The sequence below is a fragment of the Phyllobates terribilis genome, unplaced genomic scaffold (genome assembly GCF_046119375.1).
Source record: "Phyllobates terribilis strain yellow unplaced genomic scaffold, ASM4611937v1 Scaffold_2__4_contigs__length_985480577, whole genome shotgun sequence".
Classification (NCBI taxonomy): Eukaryota; Metazoa; Chordata; class Amphibia; order Anura; family Dendrobatidae; genus Phyllobates; species Phyllobates terribilis.
In genome coordinates this window covers 94,834,139-94,856,751 of record NW_027362762.1, presented here as the reverse complement: position 1 = coordinate 94,856,751, position 22,613 = coordinate 94,834,139, and the positions used below count along the sequence as shown (strand labels likewise).

General features: G+C 48.4%; 1 protein-coding gene across 1 annotated transcript; it reads right to left on the bottom strand.

The window, feature by feature from the left end:
- EEF1AKMT1 (EEF1A lysine methyltransferase 1) lies at positions 1–21,623 on the bottom strand. Its single transcript, XM_073669790.1, has 5 exons — positions 21,318–21,623; positions 10,914–11,084; positions 10,533–10,615; positions 7,564–7,844; positions 1–416 (listed from the first exon to the last, which is right to left on the bottom strand). Exons 2-5 carry the CDS (start codon positions 11,067–11,069, stop codon positions 280–282), a joined length of 657 nt encoding a protein of 218 aa, XP_073525891.1. The 5' UTR covers positions 11,070–11,084; positions 21,318–21,623; the 3' UTR covers positions 1–279.
- Positions 21,624–22,613: the final 990 nt, after the last annotated feature.

Sequence of the window (22,613 nt, the reverse complement as noted above, 5' to 3'; positions counted from 1 at the left end):
TTTAGTGAGAACACATTGAAGTCTTCATGGTTTAATTTCAAATATGGTTTCCCAACAAGCGGAGTAGATTGATGTATCTCAGCCGTGTATCCAAGTGCTGGCTGCAGATGTCGGAGATGCAAAGGCTCCTATTGACAAATGTACATGAACAGTAATAGTGATCTCTTCTTGCCGCCAGTGGATCCCCTGCAGTCTGTACCATCGTCACTTTCTAGATAAGATCTTGTGGGATGGATCCGGTTCTTAAAGGATCAGATCCAGTTATTGGATGTCGGGTGTTTAGGATGCGGCATCGAGACCGATTTCATAGTTGGCAAAACATCTGAATTCATTGGCAAGTGTGCGGTTGTGCTTCGGGATAAATTTACACATTTTCAGTCCAAGGATCTGAGCCACTAAATCGTCCATCACTGCGCCTGGAAAAGGAGGAATCAGAGAGCGGAAACCTAACTTCATAAAGCTTCTACGTCACTGGTTCTGCATCAGTCACATGGGAGACGACACGGAAATGTGCACAAATCCCCGACCCTCGGCCTGCACAGATGGAGAGATAACCCCCCAAAAGCACTTCTATATACACCCTGTATAACCCCCCAAAAGCACCACTATATACACCCTGTATATCCTGGACAGGTGGTACCTGCAGCTATCAGGCATAAATGTCTTTAAGAAGAATACCTTCTTAAAAAGGGATTGTCCACCACCAACAACATTTTTAAATATTTATTTAAATGAATGTATTTGGGGCTAAAAATCATTTTTCATTAAAAATGCTGCACCGTTTGGTCTTTACAGGCTTTGTTTCCCTTCACATTCAACTTTGATGTAGTCTGTGGTCATAAAGCAGCTGAGAAGAGCTCAGAAAACAAGAGATAAAAAAAGCGATAAAATTTCCTGTATGCCAGTCAGAATAAGCTCACTGACAGATTTTCAGTTAACTCATTCTACAGCCAGCAATAGACGGTGAAACACGGAAGCTGTAGAAGACAGACAGTGCAACATTTTAATGAAACCACATTGTAAAAATTATTTTTAGCCCAAAACACCGACATTTAATCCAAAAAAAAATAAAAATTGGCCCACAAGGTGGTGCTTTGGTCATGTCAATGTAAGTGACAGATATGGTGATGGTATTGTTATGAAGATCAGGTGCTGCAGCTCAGCTTTCCTTCCAATCTAATACTGATAACCTATCCAAGGATTGGATCATCAATATTATATGTCCTGGCAACCCCTTTACAACCTGTGATGGACAATTCCATCCTCAGATTGTGTGTGGAGTGTATAGAGCGGGCCAAGGAGCTGAGCCCACCCCATACTGTACTGACACCGGCTGTCTTACACAGCCTGCTTCTACCTCTAATAGCAGCGACCAGAGCTGGCTTCCATTGCTGCTGTTTAACTATTTAAGTGCTACAGCCAATCACTGACAGCAGCATTAAATGGCCCGCTTATGTCTGCATCGTGATCTCAGAAAACTGATGGGTTACTATTGCAGCTGGTGGTCTGGTGAAGTCCCCCATGGCTGCAGCCTTCCTATCAAGCCGAGCCTCGGCTTTATAGAAGAACATCCGTATACAGCAATACTGTAGTCTTGTAGTGTATGGTATAACATGAGTGATAAAAATATCAAAGGTTCAAGTCCTCTAAGGGAAATATAACAATGAAGTAAAAAAAAATATATATATATATTATATATACAGTTAAAACCAGAAGTTTCCATACACTATATAAAAAGACACATATGAATGTTTTTCTCAATATCTGACATGAAATCAGAATAAACCTTTCCAGTTTTAGGTCAATTAGGATTACCATAATTTTTAATATTTGCCAAATGCCAGAATAATGAGAGAGAGAGAGAATGTTTTAAGGCATTTTTATTACTTACTGCAAAGTCAAAAGTTTACATACATTTCATCAGTATTTGGTACCACTGCCCTTAAACTGAATGACTTGGGTCAAACGTTTGGGATATCCTTCCACAAGCTTCTCACAATAGTTGGTCGGAATTTGGGCCCATTCCTCCTGACAAAACTGGTGTAACTGATCCAGGTTTGTTGGTCACCTTGCTCGCACCTGCCTTTTCAGCTTTGCCCATAAATTTTCAATAGGATTGAGATCAGGGTTTTGTGATGGCCACTCCAAAACATTGACTTTGTTATCCTTAAGACACTCTGTTACCATGTTGGCAGTATGCTTCGATCATTGTCCATTTGGAAGACCAATTTCCGCCAAAGCTTTAACTTCCTGGCTGATGTCTTGAGATGTTGCTTCAGTATTGTAACATAATCTTCTTTTTTCATGATGCCATCTATTTTGTGGAGTGCACCAGTCCCTCCTGCAGCAAAACAACCCCACAACATGATGCTGCCACCATGTTTCACAGTTGAGATGGTGTTTTTAGGCTTCCAAGCTTCTCCCTTTTTCCTCTAAAGGTAATGATGGTCATTATGCCCAACAAGTTCAATTCTAGTTTCATCAGACCACAGGACATGTCTCCAAAAATGAAGGTCTTTGTTCCTGTGTGCATTTGCAAACATTAATCTGGCTTTTTTATGTTTCTTTTGGAGTAATGGCTTCTTCCTGGCAGAGTGGCCTTTCAGCCATGTTGATACAGTACTTGTTTTACTGTGGATATTGACACAATCTTACCAGCTTCCGCCATCATCTTCACAAGGTCTTTTGCTTTTGTCCTTGGGTTAATATGCACATGTCGGACGAAAGCACATTCATCTCTGGGACACAGAACCCGTCTCCTTCCTGAGCAGAATGATGGCCGAACATTCCCATCTTGTTTGTACTTGTGTATAATTGTTTGTACAGATGAACGAGGCACCTTTAAGTATCTTGAAATTGTACCCAAGGATGAGCCAGACTTGTGCAAGTCCACAGTTCTCTTCCTGATATCTTGGCTGCTTTCTTTAGACTTTCCCATGATGCTACACAAAGAAGCAGTGTGTTTCAGGTGTGCATTAAAATGCATCCACAGGTGTGTCTCTCTCTCTCTCATTATTCTGGCATTTGGCAAATATTAACAATTATGGTAATCCTAATTGACCTAAAAAGGGAAAGGTTTATTCTGATTTCATGTCAGATATTGAGAAAAACATGCATACATGTCTTTTTATATAGTGTATGTAAACTTATGGCTTCAACTGTATGTGTTTGAATGACCCCTTTTTCCCAATTAAAAAGTAAAAAAAATGCAATAAAAAAAAATAAATAAAAAAATTTGGTATTATTGTGCCATTAAAAGTCAGAGTCATCAAAATATGACATTATTTAAACTATAGATTAAGTGTTGAAAAGTAAAAAAGACGGTCCAGGTAGGGTAGAATCGTAACTCCTTGTTTTCGAAGAAGCGCCATGAGTGGCGCCAGAATCTTTGTAAAAACCCTGGGTGCCGAGGCCAACCCGAATGGTAGGGCCACAAACTGGTAATGGGCCTGACCTATGGCGAAACGCAGGAAACGCTGGTGAGCCCTGCCGATAGGGACATGCAAATAGGCGTCGCGGATGTCGATCGACACCAAGAAATCGTACTGCGACAGGGCCGCTACGACGAAGCGGAGAGACTCCATGCGGAATTTCAGGGTCCGGACATGAAGATTCAAATCTTTGAGATCCAGAATGGGGCGAAACTTGTCCTCCTTTTTGGGGACAACAAAAAGGTTGGAGTAAAACCCCCTTCCCCGGTCCTCTGGCGGAACCGGGACCACCACACCCTGCTGCAGAAGAGTGTCTACCTCCCGCAGCAGTGCTGCAGCCAGCTTGGGCTCGGACGGGGTGCGTGACTGACGAAACCTGTCCGGGGGACGAGAGTGAAACTCTATGAAATAGCCTGCCAACATAACCCGCGTCACCCAGGCGTCCGAAATGTGGGACGCCCAAATCGACCCGAATTGTAGCAGACGACCTCCCACCCGAGAGCCCTCGAGCGGAATCCTGGCGTCAGTCCGCCTTAGCGGGCTTCTTGTCAACCTCCCGTTTGTCCTGACGGAAATGTTGCTTCCAGGGAATACGGGATTTCTGGGTGGACTTCTTACCGGAAGCCGAGGGACGACCCGATCCCCAAGAAGGCTGACCGAACCGCCCCCTGGTCCGAAAGGACCGACGACTACCACTGGCACTTGACCTGCCAGACGTGGAAGCCGCCGCCTTCCGCTGAGGCAAGGCAGCATCCTTAGCCTTGGCCTTAGCAATCAGCTCCGTGAGGTCCGAACCAAAAAGATGACCGCCTTTGTACGCTAGACTAAGCAAACCTTGTTTGGATACTGCGTCTCCATTCCACTGTTTAAGCCACAGTGCTCTCCTGACTGTGTCGGCCGAAGATTGAGCCCTGGACAGAACGGAAGTAGTATCCAGTACTGCGTCCCTGCCATAACGTGTCGCCTCTTCCAACAGCTGGAAAAGCCTGTCCACTTCCGACAGCAGAGTTCCATCCTGCCATGCCGTCCGCAGCTGGTCCAACCACCGCAGAGAAGCCTCACCGGCCCACATGGCCCCCCAAGGCAGCACGGAATCCATGACCCGCGGCCTCGTACATGGACTTCCGCCGCTAACGCCGTTCTTCTGTCCAGAGGTTCCTGAAGACTGGCCTTCCCTTTAACAGGAAGCAAGGAAGATTTGCTAAGCTGAGACAGAGGAACGTCCACTTCAGGGGAGGGAACCCAATTAGCAATCGTCTCCGTGGCGCAGGGATACAAGGCATCAAAAAACCGCATCCCCTGGAAGCGTTTATCCGGACACCGGCGTTCTTTCTCCACTGCCTCGTTAAGTTCATCATGCGCCGGTAATGTTGAACGAGCGAGTCCTGATATAGCCGGGCCGACCAGCCGGGCCGACTTGCCAGGCTTTGTCGGCTCTTCAGACAGCTGTAACGCTTCCCGCATGGCTCCAATAAGAGCATCCACGCGGCCCGAAAGCGAAGCAGAACGACTCTGCCGATCCTCATCCTCAGAATTGGAGATTTCACCAACCGAGCTTGTTGGTGAATCCGAAGCCTCCGATGCACTGCGCGGAGGAGACAGCGCCACCCTGTGGCGCTTCTTGCCTCGTGGTGTCGGCTGCGATTTAGCTGACACCCAATGACTTAGGAGGTTAGAAAGACTGTCAATGGAGCGAGTGAGAGCCTCCACTTTAACATCACTAAGGGTCGAACTCGACGCCGTCGAAGACCTGGGTGTATCAGAAATGCGAGACCGATCCTGAAACGGATCAGGAGAGAGGTCCGCGCCCCCTGGTCCCTGATCCGTCATGCCTCCCACATCAGATGCCAGCATGTTAGAATGAGTATGGTAACCTAGGGTGTGCGAAAATAGCTAACACAGCCTGCTTCCACAAAAAATTCCTTTTTTTTTATTTTTTGGCACTGAAGGGTTAAAACTCTCCCCTAGAGAGAGTTACCCCAGCCCTGCAGAGCAAAAAGTTAACCTAACAAACTGGGGAGAAGCGCCCTCTGAAACAGAAGCGTGCACCCCCAGAAAGAGTTAACAGCCCTGTTGAGCAGACCCCTTCAGAAGGGGTTAATGCTGCTGACACACTAAATACCTCACTGCCTTAAGAGGTCAGAGAAGTGAGAGTGTCCAGAAAAGCGGTAGCGGCAAATAGCACCTTGCCTGCCTTAGCAGGTCAGCCAAGGTGCTCTGCAATGGAAAGAACAAAAAGGGAGCCTCTGCCTACAGGCAGAAACGACTCACCAGTGCCGCGGTGACTGCTCCTTCTGAGCTGTGAGGGCGGTGAAAAGGGAGCAGAGAGCAGGAGGTGCACGTGGAGGGAAGCCGGAAGGAGGGAGAGGGGCGGAGAGCTCAGCGCGCGCTAAGCCAGGAGCTTCCTGTCAGAACTACAATGACAGGAAGCCGAACGACGCGAAGCCCCGCCCCCCGAGCTCACTCACAGAGCCCGCGCTCAGAGAGAAAGCGCGCGCTCTCCTGAAGGCTTCCTGCCTAAAAGTGACAGCAGGAAGCCAAGATAATAAAGCCACGCCCCCCGTTCCCTGCTCCCCAGCCCCCAGGGTCAGAGAATGCAGCGGTGATCCTCATACACCGTCTGCAAATACAGAAAAGCAGAAAATCACCACATGCCGCTAAAGCACTCATACACAGAGCACTTACCCCGCTGTGCGCCACAGGGACCCCCAGGGATGTGTGGCGCTGTGGCCCTTGCTCCCCCCACGGCGGAGCGCGCAGGGACCCCACAGGCGGTGTGCGTCTCTGCCAGGAAGAGCCCTATGTCCCCCGGGGCCGGCAGGTTACTGCGGGGACCTCCTTAAGGGGTACGCAGGTCTGCCAGGGGAGGGCAGGGGTCCCGGCAGCGCCGAGACCCCCTGAGACCTCTAGACCACGGGGGGTCCAGGTCTCCTTTGGTAAAAATAAAAAATCTTCTGAGGAGCTGCAAAGGCAGCGACTATCCTCTGCGACCTCAAATTTCAGACTGGAGAACATGGGAGTAGGAGGAGCTTAAGCTGGAGGGGCCGGTCGTCACTTTTTATAAATCTGAGGTGACTATCCTATGGGGCTCCGCCTACCCACTAGTAATGGATCTGTGTCTCCCTTCCTTCCCTTCTGCTGCTGAAAGTTGAAATGGCAGAATTACTGTTTTTCAATCATGCAATTGTCCCCCAAAAATGAAATAATAAAATACGATCAAAATGCTGTATCTACCCCAAGATAACAGTTCAGCTTTTAAAAAAGCAAACCCTCACACAGCTCCACTACTGGAAAAAGTTCTAGGTCTCAGAGAATGGTGGAATGGCGACACTAACACTTTTTTTTTTTTAAGAAAGTTCTGAATTTTTTTTTAATCTTTAAAATATATTTAAAAAAAAAAACTTTTAAAGTGCGGTATCCCCATAATTGTCCTGACCTGGAGAGTCATATTGCCAGGTCATTTTTACAGCATAATGAAGGAGTAAAATTGCATTTTTTCACTATTTAACTCCACTTAGATTTTTTTTCCACATTTTTAGTACATTATATGGGAAAAATCAAAGGGGTCATGTAAAACTAAAACCCGTCCTGCAAAAAAAACAAGCCCTCATAGGGTTATGTTGAGAAAAAAAATAAAAAAGTTATGGCTTTTGAAATAAAAAAAACAGGAAAACAAAATCACAAAAAAAGAAAGAAAAAAAAAAGAAAAATAGCCAGGTCTTGAAAGGGTTAAGATTAGAAAGGAGCGATTTTGGTGGTGCTCAGGAGGCACAGAAGAACGTAGTGATGGTAGGTTAGCTTTACTATAGAGGTGGGAAACGGCCCCAGGAGAGAAGGCGCTCAGGAAATGAGCAGGTTAACAGATGTAGGAAACGGCAAGGTGGCAGAGCGCGGCCCGGTTACAGTGTAAAGCGATAATAATATTACCTTCATTGAGGTCATTGAAAGGGTCAAGGACCTCAATGAAAAAATTTGACGAAATAAGATTCTGCAGATAGTAACATTTTTCCACTGTCTCATTCTCATATTTCCCACGTGTCCATACACAGGACACGATGAGGTTTGTAGTCCATTATTTGGACAGTGACACAGAACCTTACCGTACAGGAGCAGGAGCAGTGCCATCACATACCTGTGCACAGCAGGATTTTCCCTTTGGTCAAGAACTGAATGGTCTCGGCAGTTTTGTGCAGACACTCTTCTGATAGGTACGGGGGGTCCGCTAATACGATATCAAAGCTGTGCTGCAGCAGCCGCTCTGGCAGCTCTAATGGTTTATTATAATCATAGAAGACAAATTCATCTCCATACACTGAAAACCGCCTGTCGTACTCCAGCAGGCACACCGTCACATCATCTCCGACCAGCCCTTTAAGCTTCTGGTAGACGCTGGGAGCACTCACACAAGCGATCCTGAAGAGACACGAAAATCAGCAGCGCTCAGCGAGGGCAACAGCCTGATAATCAGACAGTAACGACTAATGAAAAATATACAGAAGAAAGACCATTATTGGTATACTGTTCACTGCTATCGCGCCGATTGTCCAAGTGAGCTGAAGAACTAAAGAACTCCTCTGTCCAAGTGCTGATCATGAGAGCACCCCAGAAGCTGTATGCAGAATATCACCCATCCGGAGCATACGTACGGTACATGGGGCGCCCTGCTGGAAATTCCAGCTGGTTCAGAAAAACACACTAATGACCTGTATACATGTGGGAGGCGCACACAGGAGAAGCGTATACGGGGGATGCGCTCATAGGGGAAGCTGATCCAGGGAATGAAAGGCAACAGCGCCGGTGCAGTGCTGTAAGGCCGTAGCTCTGGTGCAGTGCTGTAAGGCAGTAGCTCTCATGCAGTGCTGTAACGCCGTAGCTCTGGTGCAGCGCTGTAACGCCGTAGCTCTGGTGCAGCGCTGTAACGCCGTAGCTCTGGTGCAGCGCTGTAACGCCGTAGCTCTGGTGCAGCGCTGTAACGCCGTAGCTCTGGTGCAGCGCTGTAACGCCGTAGCTCTGGTGCAGCGCTGTAACGCCGTAGCTCTGGTGCAGCGCTGTAACGCCGTAGCTCTGGTGCAGCGCTGTAAGGCCGTAGCTCTGGTGCAGCGCTGTAAGGCCGTAGCTCGGGCGCAGCGCTGTAAGGCCGTAGCTCGGGCGCAGCGCTGTAAGGCCGTAGCTCGGGCGCAGTGCTGTAAGGCCGTAGCTCGGGTGCAGTGCAGTGCTGTAAGGCCGTAGCTCTGGTGCAGTGCTGTAAGGCCGTAGCTCGGGTGCGGTGCTGTAAGGCCGTAGCTCGGGTGCAGTGCTGTAAGGCCGTAGCTCGGGTGCAGTGCTGTAAGGCCGTAGCTCGGGTGCAGTGCTGTAAGGCCGTAGCTCGGGTGCAGTGCTGTAAGGCCGTAGCTCGGGTGCAGTGCTGTAAGGCCGTAGCTCGGGTGCAGTGCTGTAAGGCCGTAGCTCGGGTGCGGTGCTGTAAGGCCGTAGCTCGGGTGCAGTGCTGTAAGGCCGTAGCTCGGGTGCAGTGCTGTAAGGCCGTAGCTCGGGTGCAGTGCTGTAAGGCCGTAGCTCGGGTGCAGTGCTGTAAGGCCGTAGCTCGGGTGCAGTGCTGTAAGGCCGTAGCTCGGGTGCAGTGCTGTAAGGCCGTAGCTCGGGTGCAGTGCTGTAAGGCCGTAGCTCGGGTGCAGTGCTGTAAGGCCGTAGCTCGGGTGCAGTGCTGTAAGGCCGTAGCTCGGGTGCAGTGCTGTAAGGCCGTAGCTCGGGTGCAGTGCTGTAAGGCCGTAGCTCGGGTGCAGTGCTGTAAGGCCGTAGCTCGGGTGCAGTGCTGTAAGGCCGTAGCTCGGGTGCAGTGCTGTAAGGCCGTAGCTCGGGTGCAGTGCTGTAAGGCCGTAGCTCGGGTGCAGTGCTGTAAGGCCGTAGCTCGGGTGCAGTGCTGTAAGGCCGTAGCTCGGGTGCAGTGCTGTAAGGCCGTAGCTCGGGTGCAGTGCTGTAAGGCCGTAGCTCGGGTGCAGTGCTGTAAGGCCGTAGCTCGGGTGCAGTGCTGTAAGGCCGTAGCTCGGGTGCAGTGCTGTAAGGCCGTAGCTCGGGTGCAGTGCTGTAAGGCCGTAGCTCGGGTGCAGTGCTGTAAGGCCGTAGCTCGGGTGCAGTGCTGTAAGGCCGTAGCTCGGGTGCAGTGCTGAAAGGCCGTAGCTCTGGCGCAGTGCTGTAAGGCAGTAGCTCTGGTGCAGTGCTGTAAGGCCGTAGCGCCGCTGCAGTGCTGTGTCCCCCTCTCTTGCTTTCCGTGCACAGTGGCGCTGCTATACACCAGCCTGTACGAGTGCCTTTTGGCATTTGTCGGCCCAATAAACATCAGTGTTCCACTTATCAAAGGAAGAATGAAAATAGCAGAGATAGACAGTAGATAGAGTCTGTCCGACAGTCTACTGTGTATGTGCCCCCCCGACAGATGATGCCAGGGGAGTTAATGAGGACTTGTCATCTGGTCAAATGGGTCCAGTTTTTTCTTTTATTTTATTCCCGCTGCTCATGTGATTTACCAGTTTTTTGTTTCTTTTAAATCCGCCATACAGAGATATGAACCTTTTTATTTAGTGCTAATTTTAATGTTTTTCACCAAGTAGGCGTGGCAGAAAGGATCCTCTGGAGTGGTGTCTTCATCTGCTCTGCTTTATTACTCAGTGAGCTATGCACGCTTGGTAAAGGCCATAAAAGTTAGCAATAAATAAAAAGGCCCATATCTTTGGTGGATTCAACTAAAACAAAACAAAAAGACTGAAAATGGAACACAGAGGAGCAGCTGGAATAAAGTAAGAGCAAAAAGCTGGAGACTTTTGACCTGGTGACTGGTCCTCTTTAAAGAATCCAGCATGTCCGGTTGTGGATCCTCAGCTAGATAAGAGGCTGCCGGAGGAGTCTGGCAGCCGCTCTCTCATAAAGAACAGAGGAAAGCTCAGCAGTGTGAGTGCTATGTATGGAGCAGTCAGTAAGGATTGCTGCTGGCTGACAGCTGTCTATTGTATATGGGGCCCTGTATAACTCCAGATGAGAGCAGTAGTCACAGGGACAGAGGAGCAGCTTCCCGCTTGGCATTTATGGAACGCCATTATAAGACCTTACCTTCCATTTTTCCCGGATGCCTCTATTGCTTCTTTCGCCAGGCTCAGCGCAGTTTCATCACTATACCAAAACTGGCTCAATTGCTGGTGACCAAAAATATGGAAATATATGTTATAACGATAAGAGGGCGCCCCCTGGAGGGGAGTTATGGCAAAGGCAGATTTATAACTCAATACAAAATAGGTCAATCATTACTGGCCGACTTCATCTATCCGTAAGTTACATGATTACATATTTACGTCAGTCCCAAAGACTTTGCATCAAGCAGCAGTGCACATGGCCGACCGCTGCTCCATTGTAACAGAACACGGGACCCCTATTCTCGAACCAATGAACAATACATAGACAGGATAAGTCGGACCCTATTTAGGACGCTCTTACCCAATCTTCTTCAACAGCTCCAACTGCAAACTTATCATAGTCCGGCCCTGACTTCAAAGACTCCCGCTGCTGCTGTTCAGTGTAGTAATCCTGCAACGCTGCCAACGTGTGAGCCGAGAGCTGAGGGACATCATCGTCATCATCACTGCCGTCCATCACTCAGATCAATACCTGGAAGGAGAAAGATCATGTCTTACCGGTGTCTTCTAACGATCAATCATCTGAATGAGGCCTTTTTTCGCCTACCCGTTTCATGGATAGCACATGTACACACAATAGTCTTTGGGGTGGCTCACATGTCCATGTCTGGGTCGCGCCTTCAAATCAATGGATCCGTAAAGAAAAAAAAAAAAGGTCCGGACATGGATGCCATCTGTATTAAGCAAGTGCTGTCCGTTTTTTACTGCTTTATAGGTGGGTGAAGCTTGGAATCTTTTTTTTTTGCATTCGAGAAAACAGGATGCCACACTGACAGTAAAATCGGACACACGGGTTAGTAAAGTGGCTGCCCAATACTCAGACAGCCCCATCTTAATTACTATATTCTCCCAAGCTCCCATGTAAAATAAATGAGCAAGATCAAGCTGCAGCTACAACTCACATCAAGAGCGAGATCAAGCTCCACCTATAACTCACATCAAGAGCGAGATCAAGCTCCACCTATAACTCACATCAAGAGCGAGATCAAGCTCCACCTATAACTCACATCAAGAGCGAGATCAAGCTCCACCTATAACTCACATCAAGAGCGAGATCAAGCTCCACCTATATCTCACATCAAGAGCGAGATCAAGCTCCACCTATAACTCACATCAAGAGCGAGATCAAGCTCCACCTATAACTCACATCAAGAGCGAGATCAAGCTCCACCTATAACTCACATCAAGAGCGAGATCAAGCTCCACCTATAACTCACATCAAGAGCGAGATCAAGCTCCACCTATAACTCACATCAAGAGCGAGATCAAGCTCCACCTATAACTCACATCAAGAGCGAGATCAAGCTCCACCTATATCTCACATCAAGAGCGAGATCAAGCTCCACCTATAACTCACATCGAGAGAGATATCAAGCTCCACCTATAACTCACATTGAGAGAGATATCAAGCTGCTGCTGCAACTCACATCGAGAGCAAGATCAAGCTGCTGCTACAACTCACATCACAGCAACTGCAGACACAACAATAAAGAATTTTGCACCAGACTGATCAGGAAGATGACGATGAAAGCAGGACCTCAAGTATTATACAGGATATGTGACATGTGATATATATTACAGAACGTCATATATTATACCAGTCCCATATTATCCTGTATATATCAATGATATATGTAGGGCACCACTGACAGTATACAGGGTGGTCTGTAACATGCTGATATAATATGTGACTGATGTTCTGTAGTCACCTGTAGTAATACAGCAATCACTTTTACTGTATAACATCAGATGTTTATGGTTATTAGATATCATATATCAGTCACATATTTTGCTGTATACTACAGAAATCAGATGTTTTATTCAGAGTAATATGTGGCTTGTATATCATATAATATAACCTGTTTGTACATTCACTAGTGACTGCCTGCCGGTAGTTTTGTTTTTTGTATTTTTCATTATTACTCTTTATAAACCTTTAAAACAAGCGTCATCAGTATCAGGAGTTGTGGGGCCATTATAAGGTGTTTGTAGAGGCAGGACACTGGCTGGGGGTTACTCTTTTTGGGATGGGTGCTCTTATTAGGCATAGAAACATTAGGGAAATATTAGGACATTTTAGTAGGTTTTGTGTCTGCTGCTTGCATTTTTCTTATATTCTGATTTATATGAAGTTTACAGTGTAGGGATTATGAGAAAGAAAAAGAAAATAATCACAATGACCTCCGGGCCAGGGCACATCATCACGAGGCAGCCCTGGTGGCACCCTTAACACGTGTACATTTCTTCATCTGAACCTCTGCTGGATGCTGCAAGAGTTGCCTTGTGACTATTTGAGAGAGGAACCACCTCCATGATTCTCCTTGATAAGGGCATGTATCCTGTACTGCATCTAGACTTATTTAAGGCAATGCAAGGACATTATTTGTACTGGGAGATGATCCTACACAACCAAATCCCCTGCGCTGTAAATCAAGAGTGGCCGTTTATGGTCTTCATTGAGTCGCATGCAATTTGTGGACTGCAAGTGTCATTCAATAACTAAGTAAAATTAGATCATGAGCTACAAAAGGCATAACTTTACACATCCACCAATTACTTTTGAAAAAAAATGAAAGCCTATATGGTATTTTACTTATGTAGTATAAAAAAAGAGAGATTACAATAAAAAATTGTGCTCAAGTCTGGAGAACAAAAAACCCATGATTTTAACTTTAAGTCAAAGTGCCAAGCCCTAATGTCACCTGATGACGAAAAGCATTTTGACAGTCTTCTGAGAGGAGGATTTGGACATATTGGATTGGGACCAAACATGCAGAAATGGATCAATAATCTTGTCAAAGATAATGGCCGGGGGTGTCACGCCAATCCCACTGCTGTTACCAGTTTGTCATAGGACACAACTCCGCTGCCTCCAATCGTCAGGACAATTATGTGATTGACTGATGAGTGATGAAAGAGGCCGAGGATACTCCAACTACTAGGCTGGTTATTGGGGAACTAACAGTGAGCGTATGGTATATAAACCACCAATTTCATTGCATGGAATATGTATATATACCCCGTTAAGTTCACTGTGACCTCTACAATAACAAAATTAACTACTAGCTGCCACCACCAATCGTTTATACAGGCCGATTGGACACATAATACAGGTAGCATATGGCTACAAAGGGTGCGGTTTACAGAGCAAGAGGGACAGAGGTATTATATTTTATATATTTAATCCAGAAAGGTAGGCAGTTTAATTAAAAAATAGATTATACAAAATGAGAACAAAATAATACAGCATATACAATTATATAAAATAAAAGCGATAACAAAAGAAAATGACTAAACTTATGAAAAGATACAGAGCTTAGCGGAAGGAGGTACTCTTCAGGAAAATGGACAGAACCCACAACAAGCTGTAACTTCCAGGATTGCCAAATGACCAAACCAAAATACTGCTTTTTATTAGATCAAGGTTACGCCCTCATACCTCCCCTTGATGAGCTCAGGTGGGGGCTGGTTGAGGGATGTGCTAGGTCTTTTAGAATTTTATGAGATCCCCCAAATTACAGGATATCTTCGCCCCTGGAGGTCCTAGGCGGTAGATATTGTCTTCATTTTTCTTGTTGTGATTTTATCTGTCTATAGAGATGAAATATGGCTTGGATTGCACCATCCATTGGATCAATATTAAGTTGGACGGGTTAGAATGGCCTTATGGTGATGCGAGTGAATGAGTTATGTTCGTCCCTTCACTACGACGCTGAAAATATATCTCCCATAAATGTGAGATCGATGAAAACCCCAATATTCATCACTGACCACTGGCTCAGAAAGGTCTGGAAGCTGGGCTTTGATCAGAGGAAGCATATGCCTGGGAACAAGTGTACTTCCCCGCCTCTCAGTAAACGAGTCTCAGCCTTGGTGTCTTCTTTTTCCCAGAACAAATCTCCTGTTGCCATTACATGTTCACTGGAGGAGTTCCCTACTTCAATGAAGGTTGAAGCGTCAGTTCCTTCTCAAAGTTATAACTAATTTTTCTCTTCCTCAGTTATAATTAATCCCTTATGTTCAATATGAGAGTGATACAGTTATGTGAAAAAGTTTGGGCACCCCTATTAATCTTAAGCTTAATATTTTATAAAAATTGGTGTTTTTGCAACAGCTATTTCAGTTTGATACATGTAATAACTGTTGGACACAGTAATGTTTCTGTCTTGAAATGAGGTTTATTGTACTAACAGAAAATGTGCAATCTGCATTCAAACAAAATTTGACAGGTGCATAAGTATGGGCACCTCACCAGAAAAGTGACATTAATATTTAGTAGATCCTCCTTTTGCAAAAATAACAGCCTCTAGTCGCTTCCTGTAGCTTTTAATGATTTCCTGGATCCTGGATGAAGGTATTTTTGACCATTCCTCTTTACAAAACAATTCCAGTTCAGTAAAGTTTGATGGTCGCCGAGCATGGACAGCCCTCTTCAAATGATCCCACAGATGTTCAATGATATTCAGGTCTGGGGACTGGGATGGCCATTCCAGAACATTGTAATTGTTCCTCTGTATGAATGCCTGAGTAGATTTGGAGCGGTGTTTTGGATCATTGTCTTGCTGAAAGATCCATCCCCTGCGTAACTTCAACTTTGTCACTGATTTTTGAACATTATTGTCAAGAATCTGCTGATACTGAGTGGAATCCATGCGTCCCTCAACTTTAACAAGATTTCCAGTGCCGGCATTGGCCACACAGCCCCAAAGCATGATGGCACCTCCACCAAATTTTACTGTGGGTAGCAAGTGTTTTTCTTGGAATGCTGTGTTTTTTTGCCGCCATGCATAACGCCTTTTTGTATGACCAAACAACTCAATCTTGGTTTCATCAGTCCACAGGACATTCTTCCAAAAAGAAATTGGCTTCTCCAAATGTGCTTTTGCATACCTCAGCCGACTCTGTTTGTGGCGTGCTTGCAGAAACGGCTTCTTTCGCATCACTCTCCCATACAGCTTCTCCTTGTGCAAAGTGCGTTGTATAGTTGACCGATGCACAGTGACACCATCTGCAGCAAGTTGATGCTGCAGCTCTCTGGAGGTGGTCTGAGGATTGTCCTTGACAGATCTCACCATTCTTCTTCTCTGCCTTTCTGATGTTTTTCTCGGCCTGCCACTTCTGGCCTTAACAAGAACTGTCCCTGTGTTCTTCCATTTCCTTACTATGTTCCTCACAGTGGAAACTGACAGGTTAAATCTCTGAGACAGCTTTTTGTATCCTTCCCCTGAACAACTATGTTGAATAATCTTTGTTTTCAGATCATTTGACAGTTGTTTTGAGGAGCCCATGATGCCACTCTTCAGAGGAGATTCAAACAGGAGAACAACTTGCAAGTTGCCACTTTAAGTAGCTTTTCTCATGATTGCATACACCTGGCTATGAAGTTCAAAGCTCAATGAGGTTACAAAACCAAAAAAAGTGCTTTAGTAAGTCAGTAAAAAGTAGGTGGGAGTATTTAAAACAAGAAAATGATAAGGGTGCCCATACTTATGCACCTGTCAAATTTTGTTTGAATGCAGATTGCACATTTTCTGTTAGTACAATAAACCTCATTTCAAGGCAGAAACATTACTGTGTCCGACAGTTATTACATATATCAAACTGAAATAGCTGTTGCAAAAACACCAATTTTTATAAAACATTAAGCTTAAGATTAATAGGGGTGCCCAAACTTTTTCATATAACTGTATGTCCCTTCTATGGAGATGTCTTACGGATTTTAATTTTTCTTTATGACAAATCTCTATTCTCCAACCTGTCAGGGTGTAAGTAAACGATCATCTTTCCACTCCCCTTTCCATCTCTAACCGCACCCGTCAGTGTGTCTAATGTCCCCCTTAATCTTTTTACTGTGTCTATAACCACTTCTGCGCCAGATCTACAAAAACACAGATATTATGGGGATACTTCAACGGAATTTCTATTTTGTGGACAGAGGCACCTTCCACAAAAAAAGAGCATATTCCTTTCTAGAGGGCTCCTCCGGGAAGTCACTTTCCACGCTATCACATTGTGGATCCATGGCCGGTCTCTTTTTGTGAAATGACAACTATTTTATTTTTTCCATTCTCAACAACCCCCCCCAAGGACATCTCACGACCCAAGACAATTATCCAGCTCTACAGACGTTGTGAGACACCTTATCTGAGATCTATATAATCCATATTACCCCCACAAGTATACCCCATCCACCATACTTCACCACGTGGGATCTCGACCTACAGATGACTCTGTAATGAGAGATATAACCTCTGATCTCACTGGTACAGGGTCCCCTCTAAACTCCATGTGCTTTTCCCTTCAATCTCCCCCCTAAGTTGGTGATGCCGTACAGATGTGGGTACATTATTCCACATATTCTGGGGGTGACACAGGCTGACCAGCTACTGAAGTTAGAAGAATCACATCCACATTCACTGACTACCATCAGTCACTGCAGCCGTTTTGGCAGCCTTGTTTCTTCTTCACTTAAAGGAAATCTGTCCGAAAAATCTGACACCCCAAACTGTTCATATGAACATGTTTCTCTATGAAAGATAATGGCATCCCTATCTTTATTTATGCAACCTGTTGCTCCCTAACAAAAAAAATGTTTTTAGTCATATGCAAATGAGGCTGAAGTGCTCTGGGAGTGTCAAAGCACTTCCCACACCTCTGCCTCCCTTTATTCCCCACCCAACCTCAACGTCCTCTGCTTGACTGACAGGTCACTGACTGTGTGGTCAAGCCAGTGAGCTGTCAGGCAAGCAGAGGAAGGTGGAGCTGTGCAGGGAATAGCGCTGGGGAGGCAGAGGTGTGGGAAGTGCTTTGACATGCCCAGAGCACTTCGGTCTCATTAGCTTATTAATTAAAACATTAATTGCAACAAATTACAACACTCAGGATAAAAGCGAGGCAAAGAGACAGAGAGGGGGGGGAGCGAAAGAGACAGAGAGGGGGGGGAGCGAAAGAGACAGAGAGGGGGGGGAGCGAAAGAGACAGAGAGGGGGGGGAGCGAAAGAGACAGAGAGGGGGGGGAGCGAAAGAGACAGAGAGGGGGGGGAGCGAAAGAGACAGAGAGGGGGGGGAGCGAAAGAGACAGAGAGGGGGGGGAGCGAAAGAGACAGAGAGGGGGGGGAGCGAAAGAGACAGAGAGGGGGGGGAGCGAAAGAGACAGAGAGGGGGGGGAGCGAAAGAGACAGAGAGGGGGGGGAGCGAAAGAGACAGAGAGGGGGGGGAGCGAAAGAGACAGAGAGGGGGGGGAGCGAAAGAGACAGAGAGGGGGGGGAGCGAAAGAGACAGAGAGGGGGGGGAGCGAAAGAGACAGAGAGGGGGGGGAGCGAAAGAGACAGAGAGGGGGGGGAGCGAAAGAGACAGAGAGGGGGGGGAGCGAAAGAGACAGAGAGGGGGGGGAGCGAAAGAGACAGAGAGGGGGGGGAGCGAAAGAGACAGAGAGGGGGGGGAGCGAAAGAGACAGAGAGGGGGGGGAGCGAAAGAGACAGAGAGGGGGGGGAGCGAAAGAGACAGAGAGGGGGGGGAGCGAAAGAGACAGAGAGGGGGGGGAGCGAAAGAGACAGAGAGGGGGGGGAGCGAAAGAGACAGAGAGGGGGGGGAGCGAAAGAGACAGAGAGGGGGGGGAGCGAAAGAGACAGAGAGGGGGGGGAGCGAAAGAGACAGAGAGGGGGGGAGCGAAAGAGACAGAGAGGGGGGGAGCGAAAGAGACAGAGAGGGGGGGGAGCGAAAGAGACAGAGAGGGGGGGGAGCGAAAGAGACAGAGAGGGGGGGGAGCGAAAGAGACAGAGAGGGGGGGGAGCGAAAGAGACAGAGAGGGGGGGGAGCGAAAGAGACAGAGAGGGGGGGGAGCGAAAGAGACAGAGAGGGGGGGGAGCGAAAGAGACAGAGAGGGGGGGGAGCGAAAGAGACAGAGAGGGGGGGGAGCGAAAGAGACAGAGAGGGGGGGGAGCGAAAGAGACAGAGAGGGGGGGGGAGCGAAAGAGACAGAGAGGGGGGGGGAGCGAAAGAGACAGAGAGGGGGGGGGAGCGAAAGAGACAGAGAGGGGGGGGGAGCGAAAGAGACAGAGAGGGGGGGGGAGCGAAAGAGACAGAGAGGGGGGGGGAGCGAAAGAGACAGAGAGGGGGGGGGAGCGAAAGAGACAGAGAGGGGGGGGAGCGAAAGAGACAGAGAGGGGGGGGAGCGAAAGAGACAGAGAGGGGGGGGAGCGAAAGAGACAGAGAGGGGGGGGAGCGAAAGAGACAGAGAGGGGGGGGAGCGAAAGAGACAGAGAGGGGGGGGAGCGAAAGAGACAGAGAGGGGGGGGAGCGAAAGAGACAGAGAGGGGGGGGAGCGAAAGAGACAGAGAGGGGGGGGAGCGAAAGAGACAGAGAGGGGGGGGAGCGAAAGAGACAGAGAGGGGGGGGAGCGAAAGAGACAGAGAGGGGGGGGAGCGAAAGAGACAGAGAGGGGGGGGAGCGAAAGAGACAGAGAGGGGGGGGAGCGAAAGAGACAGAGAGGGGGGGGAGCGAAAGAGACAGAGAGGGGGGGGAGCGAAAGAGACAGAGAGGGGGGGAAGCGAAAGAGACAGAGAGGGGGGGGAGCGAAAGAGACAGAGAGGGGGGGGAGCGAAAGAGACAGAGAGGGGGGGGAGCGAAAGAGACAGAGAGGGGGGGGAGCGAAAGAGACAGAGAGGGGGGGGAGCGAAAGAGACAGAGAGGGGGGGGAGCGAAAGAGACAGAGAGGGGGGGGAGCGAAAGAGACAGAGAGGGGGGGAGCGAAAGAGACAGAGAGGGGGGGAGCGAAAGAGACAGAGAGGGGGGGAGCGAAAGAGACAGAGAGGGGGGGAGCGAAAGAGACAGAGAGGGGGGGAGCGAAAGAGACAGAGAGGGGGGGAGCGAAAGAGACAGAGAGGGGGGGAGCGAAAGAGACAGAGAGGGGGGGAGCGAAAGAGACAGAGAGGGGGGGAGCGAAAGAGACAGAGAGGGGGGGAGCGAAAGAGACAGAGAGGGGGGGAGCGAAAGAGACAGAGAGGGGGGAGCGAAAGAGACAGAGAGGGGGGGAGCGAAAGAGACAGAGAGGGGGGGAGCGAAAGAGACAGAGAGGGGGGGAGCGAAAGAGACAGAGAGGGGGGGAGCGAAAGAGACAGAGAGGGGGGGAGCGAAAGAGACAGAGAGGGGGGGAGCGAAAGAGACAGAGAGGGGGGGAGCGAAAGAGACAGAGAGGGGGGGAGCGAAAGAGACAGAGAGGGGGGGAGCGAAAGAGACAGAGAGGGGGGGAGCGAAAGAGACAGAGAGGGGGGGAGCGAAAGAGACAGAGAGGGGGGGAGCGAAAGAGACAGAGAGGGGGGGAGCGAAAGAGACAGAGAGGGGGGGAGCGAAAGAGACAGAGAGGGGGGGAGCGAAAGAGACAGAGAGGGGGGGAGCGAAAGAGACAGAGAGGGGGGGAGCGAAAGAGACAGAGAGGGGGGGAGCGAAAGAGACAGAGAGGGGGGGAGCGAAAGAGACAGAGAGGGGGGGAGCGAAAGAGACAGAGAGGGGGGGAGCGAAAGAGACAGAGAGGGGGGGAGCGAAAGAGACAGAGAGGGGGGGGAGCGAAAGAGACAGAGAGGGGGGGGAGCGAAAGAGACAGAGAGGGGGGGAGCGAAAGAGACAGAGAGGGGGAAAGAAAGAGACAGAGAGGGGGAAAGAAAGAGACAGAGAGGGGGGAAGAAAGAGACAGAGAGGGGGGAAGAAAGAGACAGAGAGGGGGGAAGAAAGAGACAGAGAGGGGGGAAGAAAGAGACAGAGAGAGGGGAAGAAAGAGACAGAGAGAGGGAAAGAAAGAGACAGAGAGGGGGAAAGAAAGAGACAGAGAGGGGGAAAGAAAGAGACAGAGAGAGGGAAAGAAAGAGACAGAGAGAGGGAAAGAAAGAGACAGAGAGGGGGAAAGAAAGAGACAGAGAGGGGGAAAGAAAGAGACAGAGAGGGGGAAAGAAAGAGACAGAGAGGGGGAAAGAAAGAGACAGAGAGGGGGAAAGAAAGAGACAGAGAGGGGGAAAGAAAGAGACAGAGAGGGGGAAAGAAAGAGACAGAGAGGGGGAAAGAAAGAGACAGAGAGGGGGAAAGAAAGAGACAGAGAGAGGGAAAGAAAGAGACAGAGAGAGGGAAAGAAAGAGACAGAGAGAGGGAAAGAAAGAGACAGAGAGAGGGAAAGAAAGAGACAGAGAGAGGGAAAGAAAGAGACAGAGAGAGGGAAAGAAAGAGACAGAGAGAGGGAAAGAAAGAGACAGAGAGAGGGATATATCTACTAGGACTTGGTCCCATTGGATATCATTCCAGCACTCTGTATAGTATGAAGATGAAAGGAGAAATGAGGACGAGAAAATGGAAAAGGGGGAGAGACAGGGAGGAAGAGAGAGATGGAGGACGATGTTCTCTACACAGATTTCGCTGACATTCCCACTCTGGCAGGCATCTGATTGCAGGACTTCATCTCCCATCCGGTTATTTCATGAACCCTGTGTGTTATGAAGCAGCCCTGTAGCCTCAATGCTCAGTGCAGACCGGTCACCATGGTGACACTGCCGCAGTGACTGCACACAGGCCGCGCTCACACACACGTGCGTCCGGTGCAGGGCGCAGGATGACGTCATCACACCACGCAGAGGCCGCAGTTGATAACTCGCTGAATAAACCATTATGTCATCATCGGTATGAAGTAACACAAGCAGGGACTCCCGGTCTCCGCGCTCACCTGACACTGCAGCCTGGAGATCAACTTCTAAAGACGTCATAGAAAACTACACTTCCCATCATGGTCCGCTCTTCCGGAGGCCTCTCTACCCAGAAACCAGCGCGCTATTTATAAAGGATTGGCGGCGAGTACCCGGTAGCTGCGGCTTGTGGCTCAGCTGTTCCTTCTTTTGTTAGTGTGACATGATGTTGGGGTATAACGCTGCCTTCTCAGCCCCGAGTCCACTTCTGTCCTGCATCAAAATCAGGGTTTTCTGGCGTTAAAAATGATTTCCTTATGTGCAGTCACCACCAGGTGGCGCTACCTGCACGTGTGGAACTCATTGGCCCCATCAGAAAGTATCTGTTAACCCTTCCGTACAAGTACGTCAGAGCTAGGGGGCGCTGTGCTCCATACAAGGAAATGCCGGCTGTAATATCGTCAATCACTGTCAGCAGCATTCACATAGTGCAACCAACAATGCAGCGGCGCCCACCAGCCCCTATGATGCAATCACAGGCGACCCATGTGTTATAATGGTAGTTGAAAGCCCCTGTTTCCGCCATCTTGGAGATTTTGCATCGCATCGTGCATTAAAAAAAAATACATTGAACTCGCTATAAAGAAACCAAAACGCCAGCTATTCTTTTCCAGTCACTGCAATTCCTCCCCAAAAATGCAATAAAAAATTATCAATATGTCATATGTGCACCAATGAAAGCTACAGCTCAGCCCGCAATAACCGAGCCATCGTAAGGCTACATCGGCGGGAAGATAAAGTTATCAGCTGGTCCCAAAGGGGTTGAAGTGTTATTCCCAACTTGTAAAGTTATGAGCAATCCACAGGTTAGGTGATCACAGTGATCGGTGGGGTCCAACTGCCACCACTTCCATTAATGCGCTTCATTTGCTATGTATTCTGCTATTACAGATAATCCCATAGAAAACTAATGGAGCAGTGGCGAGCAGGGGTGGATTAAGAGTAGCAAGGGTCCCAGACAGTTTAGAAGGCGCGGCATCACTGCATCTGTACATGCGGATTCCATGCGTTTCAATGTGCGGATGGTACCCGGGTTTGGAGAAGAGGAGACTCCGGACCCGGGTACTATAGTACCTGTAAAAAAAATAAAATAAAAACTAAATATTATACTTACCTTCTGATGGCCCCCGGTGTCTTTATCCGATGCGTCCTGGCTTGCCAGCAGCTCGCGGTAGACTAAAGGGCCTGCCGTGACATCATTTAGTCATATGACAGGTCATGCGACCGCTGACGTCGGCAGGCCATCAGAAGGTAAGTGTTTATTTTTTACCATTCTT

Excerpts from the sequence above, each read along its gene's own strand:
- EEF1AKMT1 (XM_073669790.1), bottom strand. The coding sequence starts at position 11,069 with ATGGACGGCAGTGATGATGACGATGATGTCCCTCAGCTCTCGGCTCAC. Across the intron at positions 10,616-10,913 it reads GAGCTGTTGAAGAAGATTGG|CAATTGAGCCAGTTTTGGTA; the intron begins GTAAGAGCGTCC and ends TTTGGTCACCAG. Across the intron at positions 7,845-10,532 it reads GCATCCGGGAAAAATGGAAG|GATCGCTTGTGTGAGTGCTC; the intron begins GTAAGGTCTTAT and ends GTGTCTCTTCAG.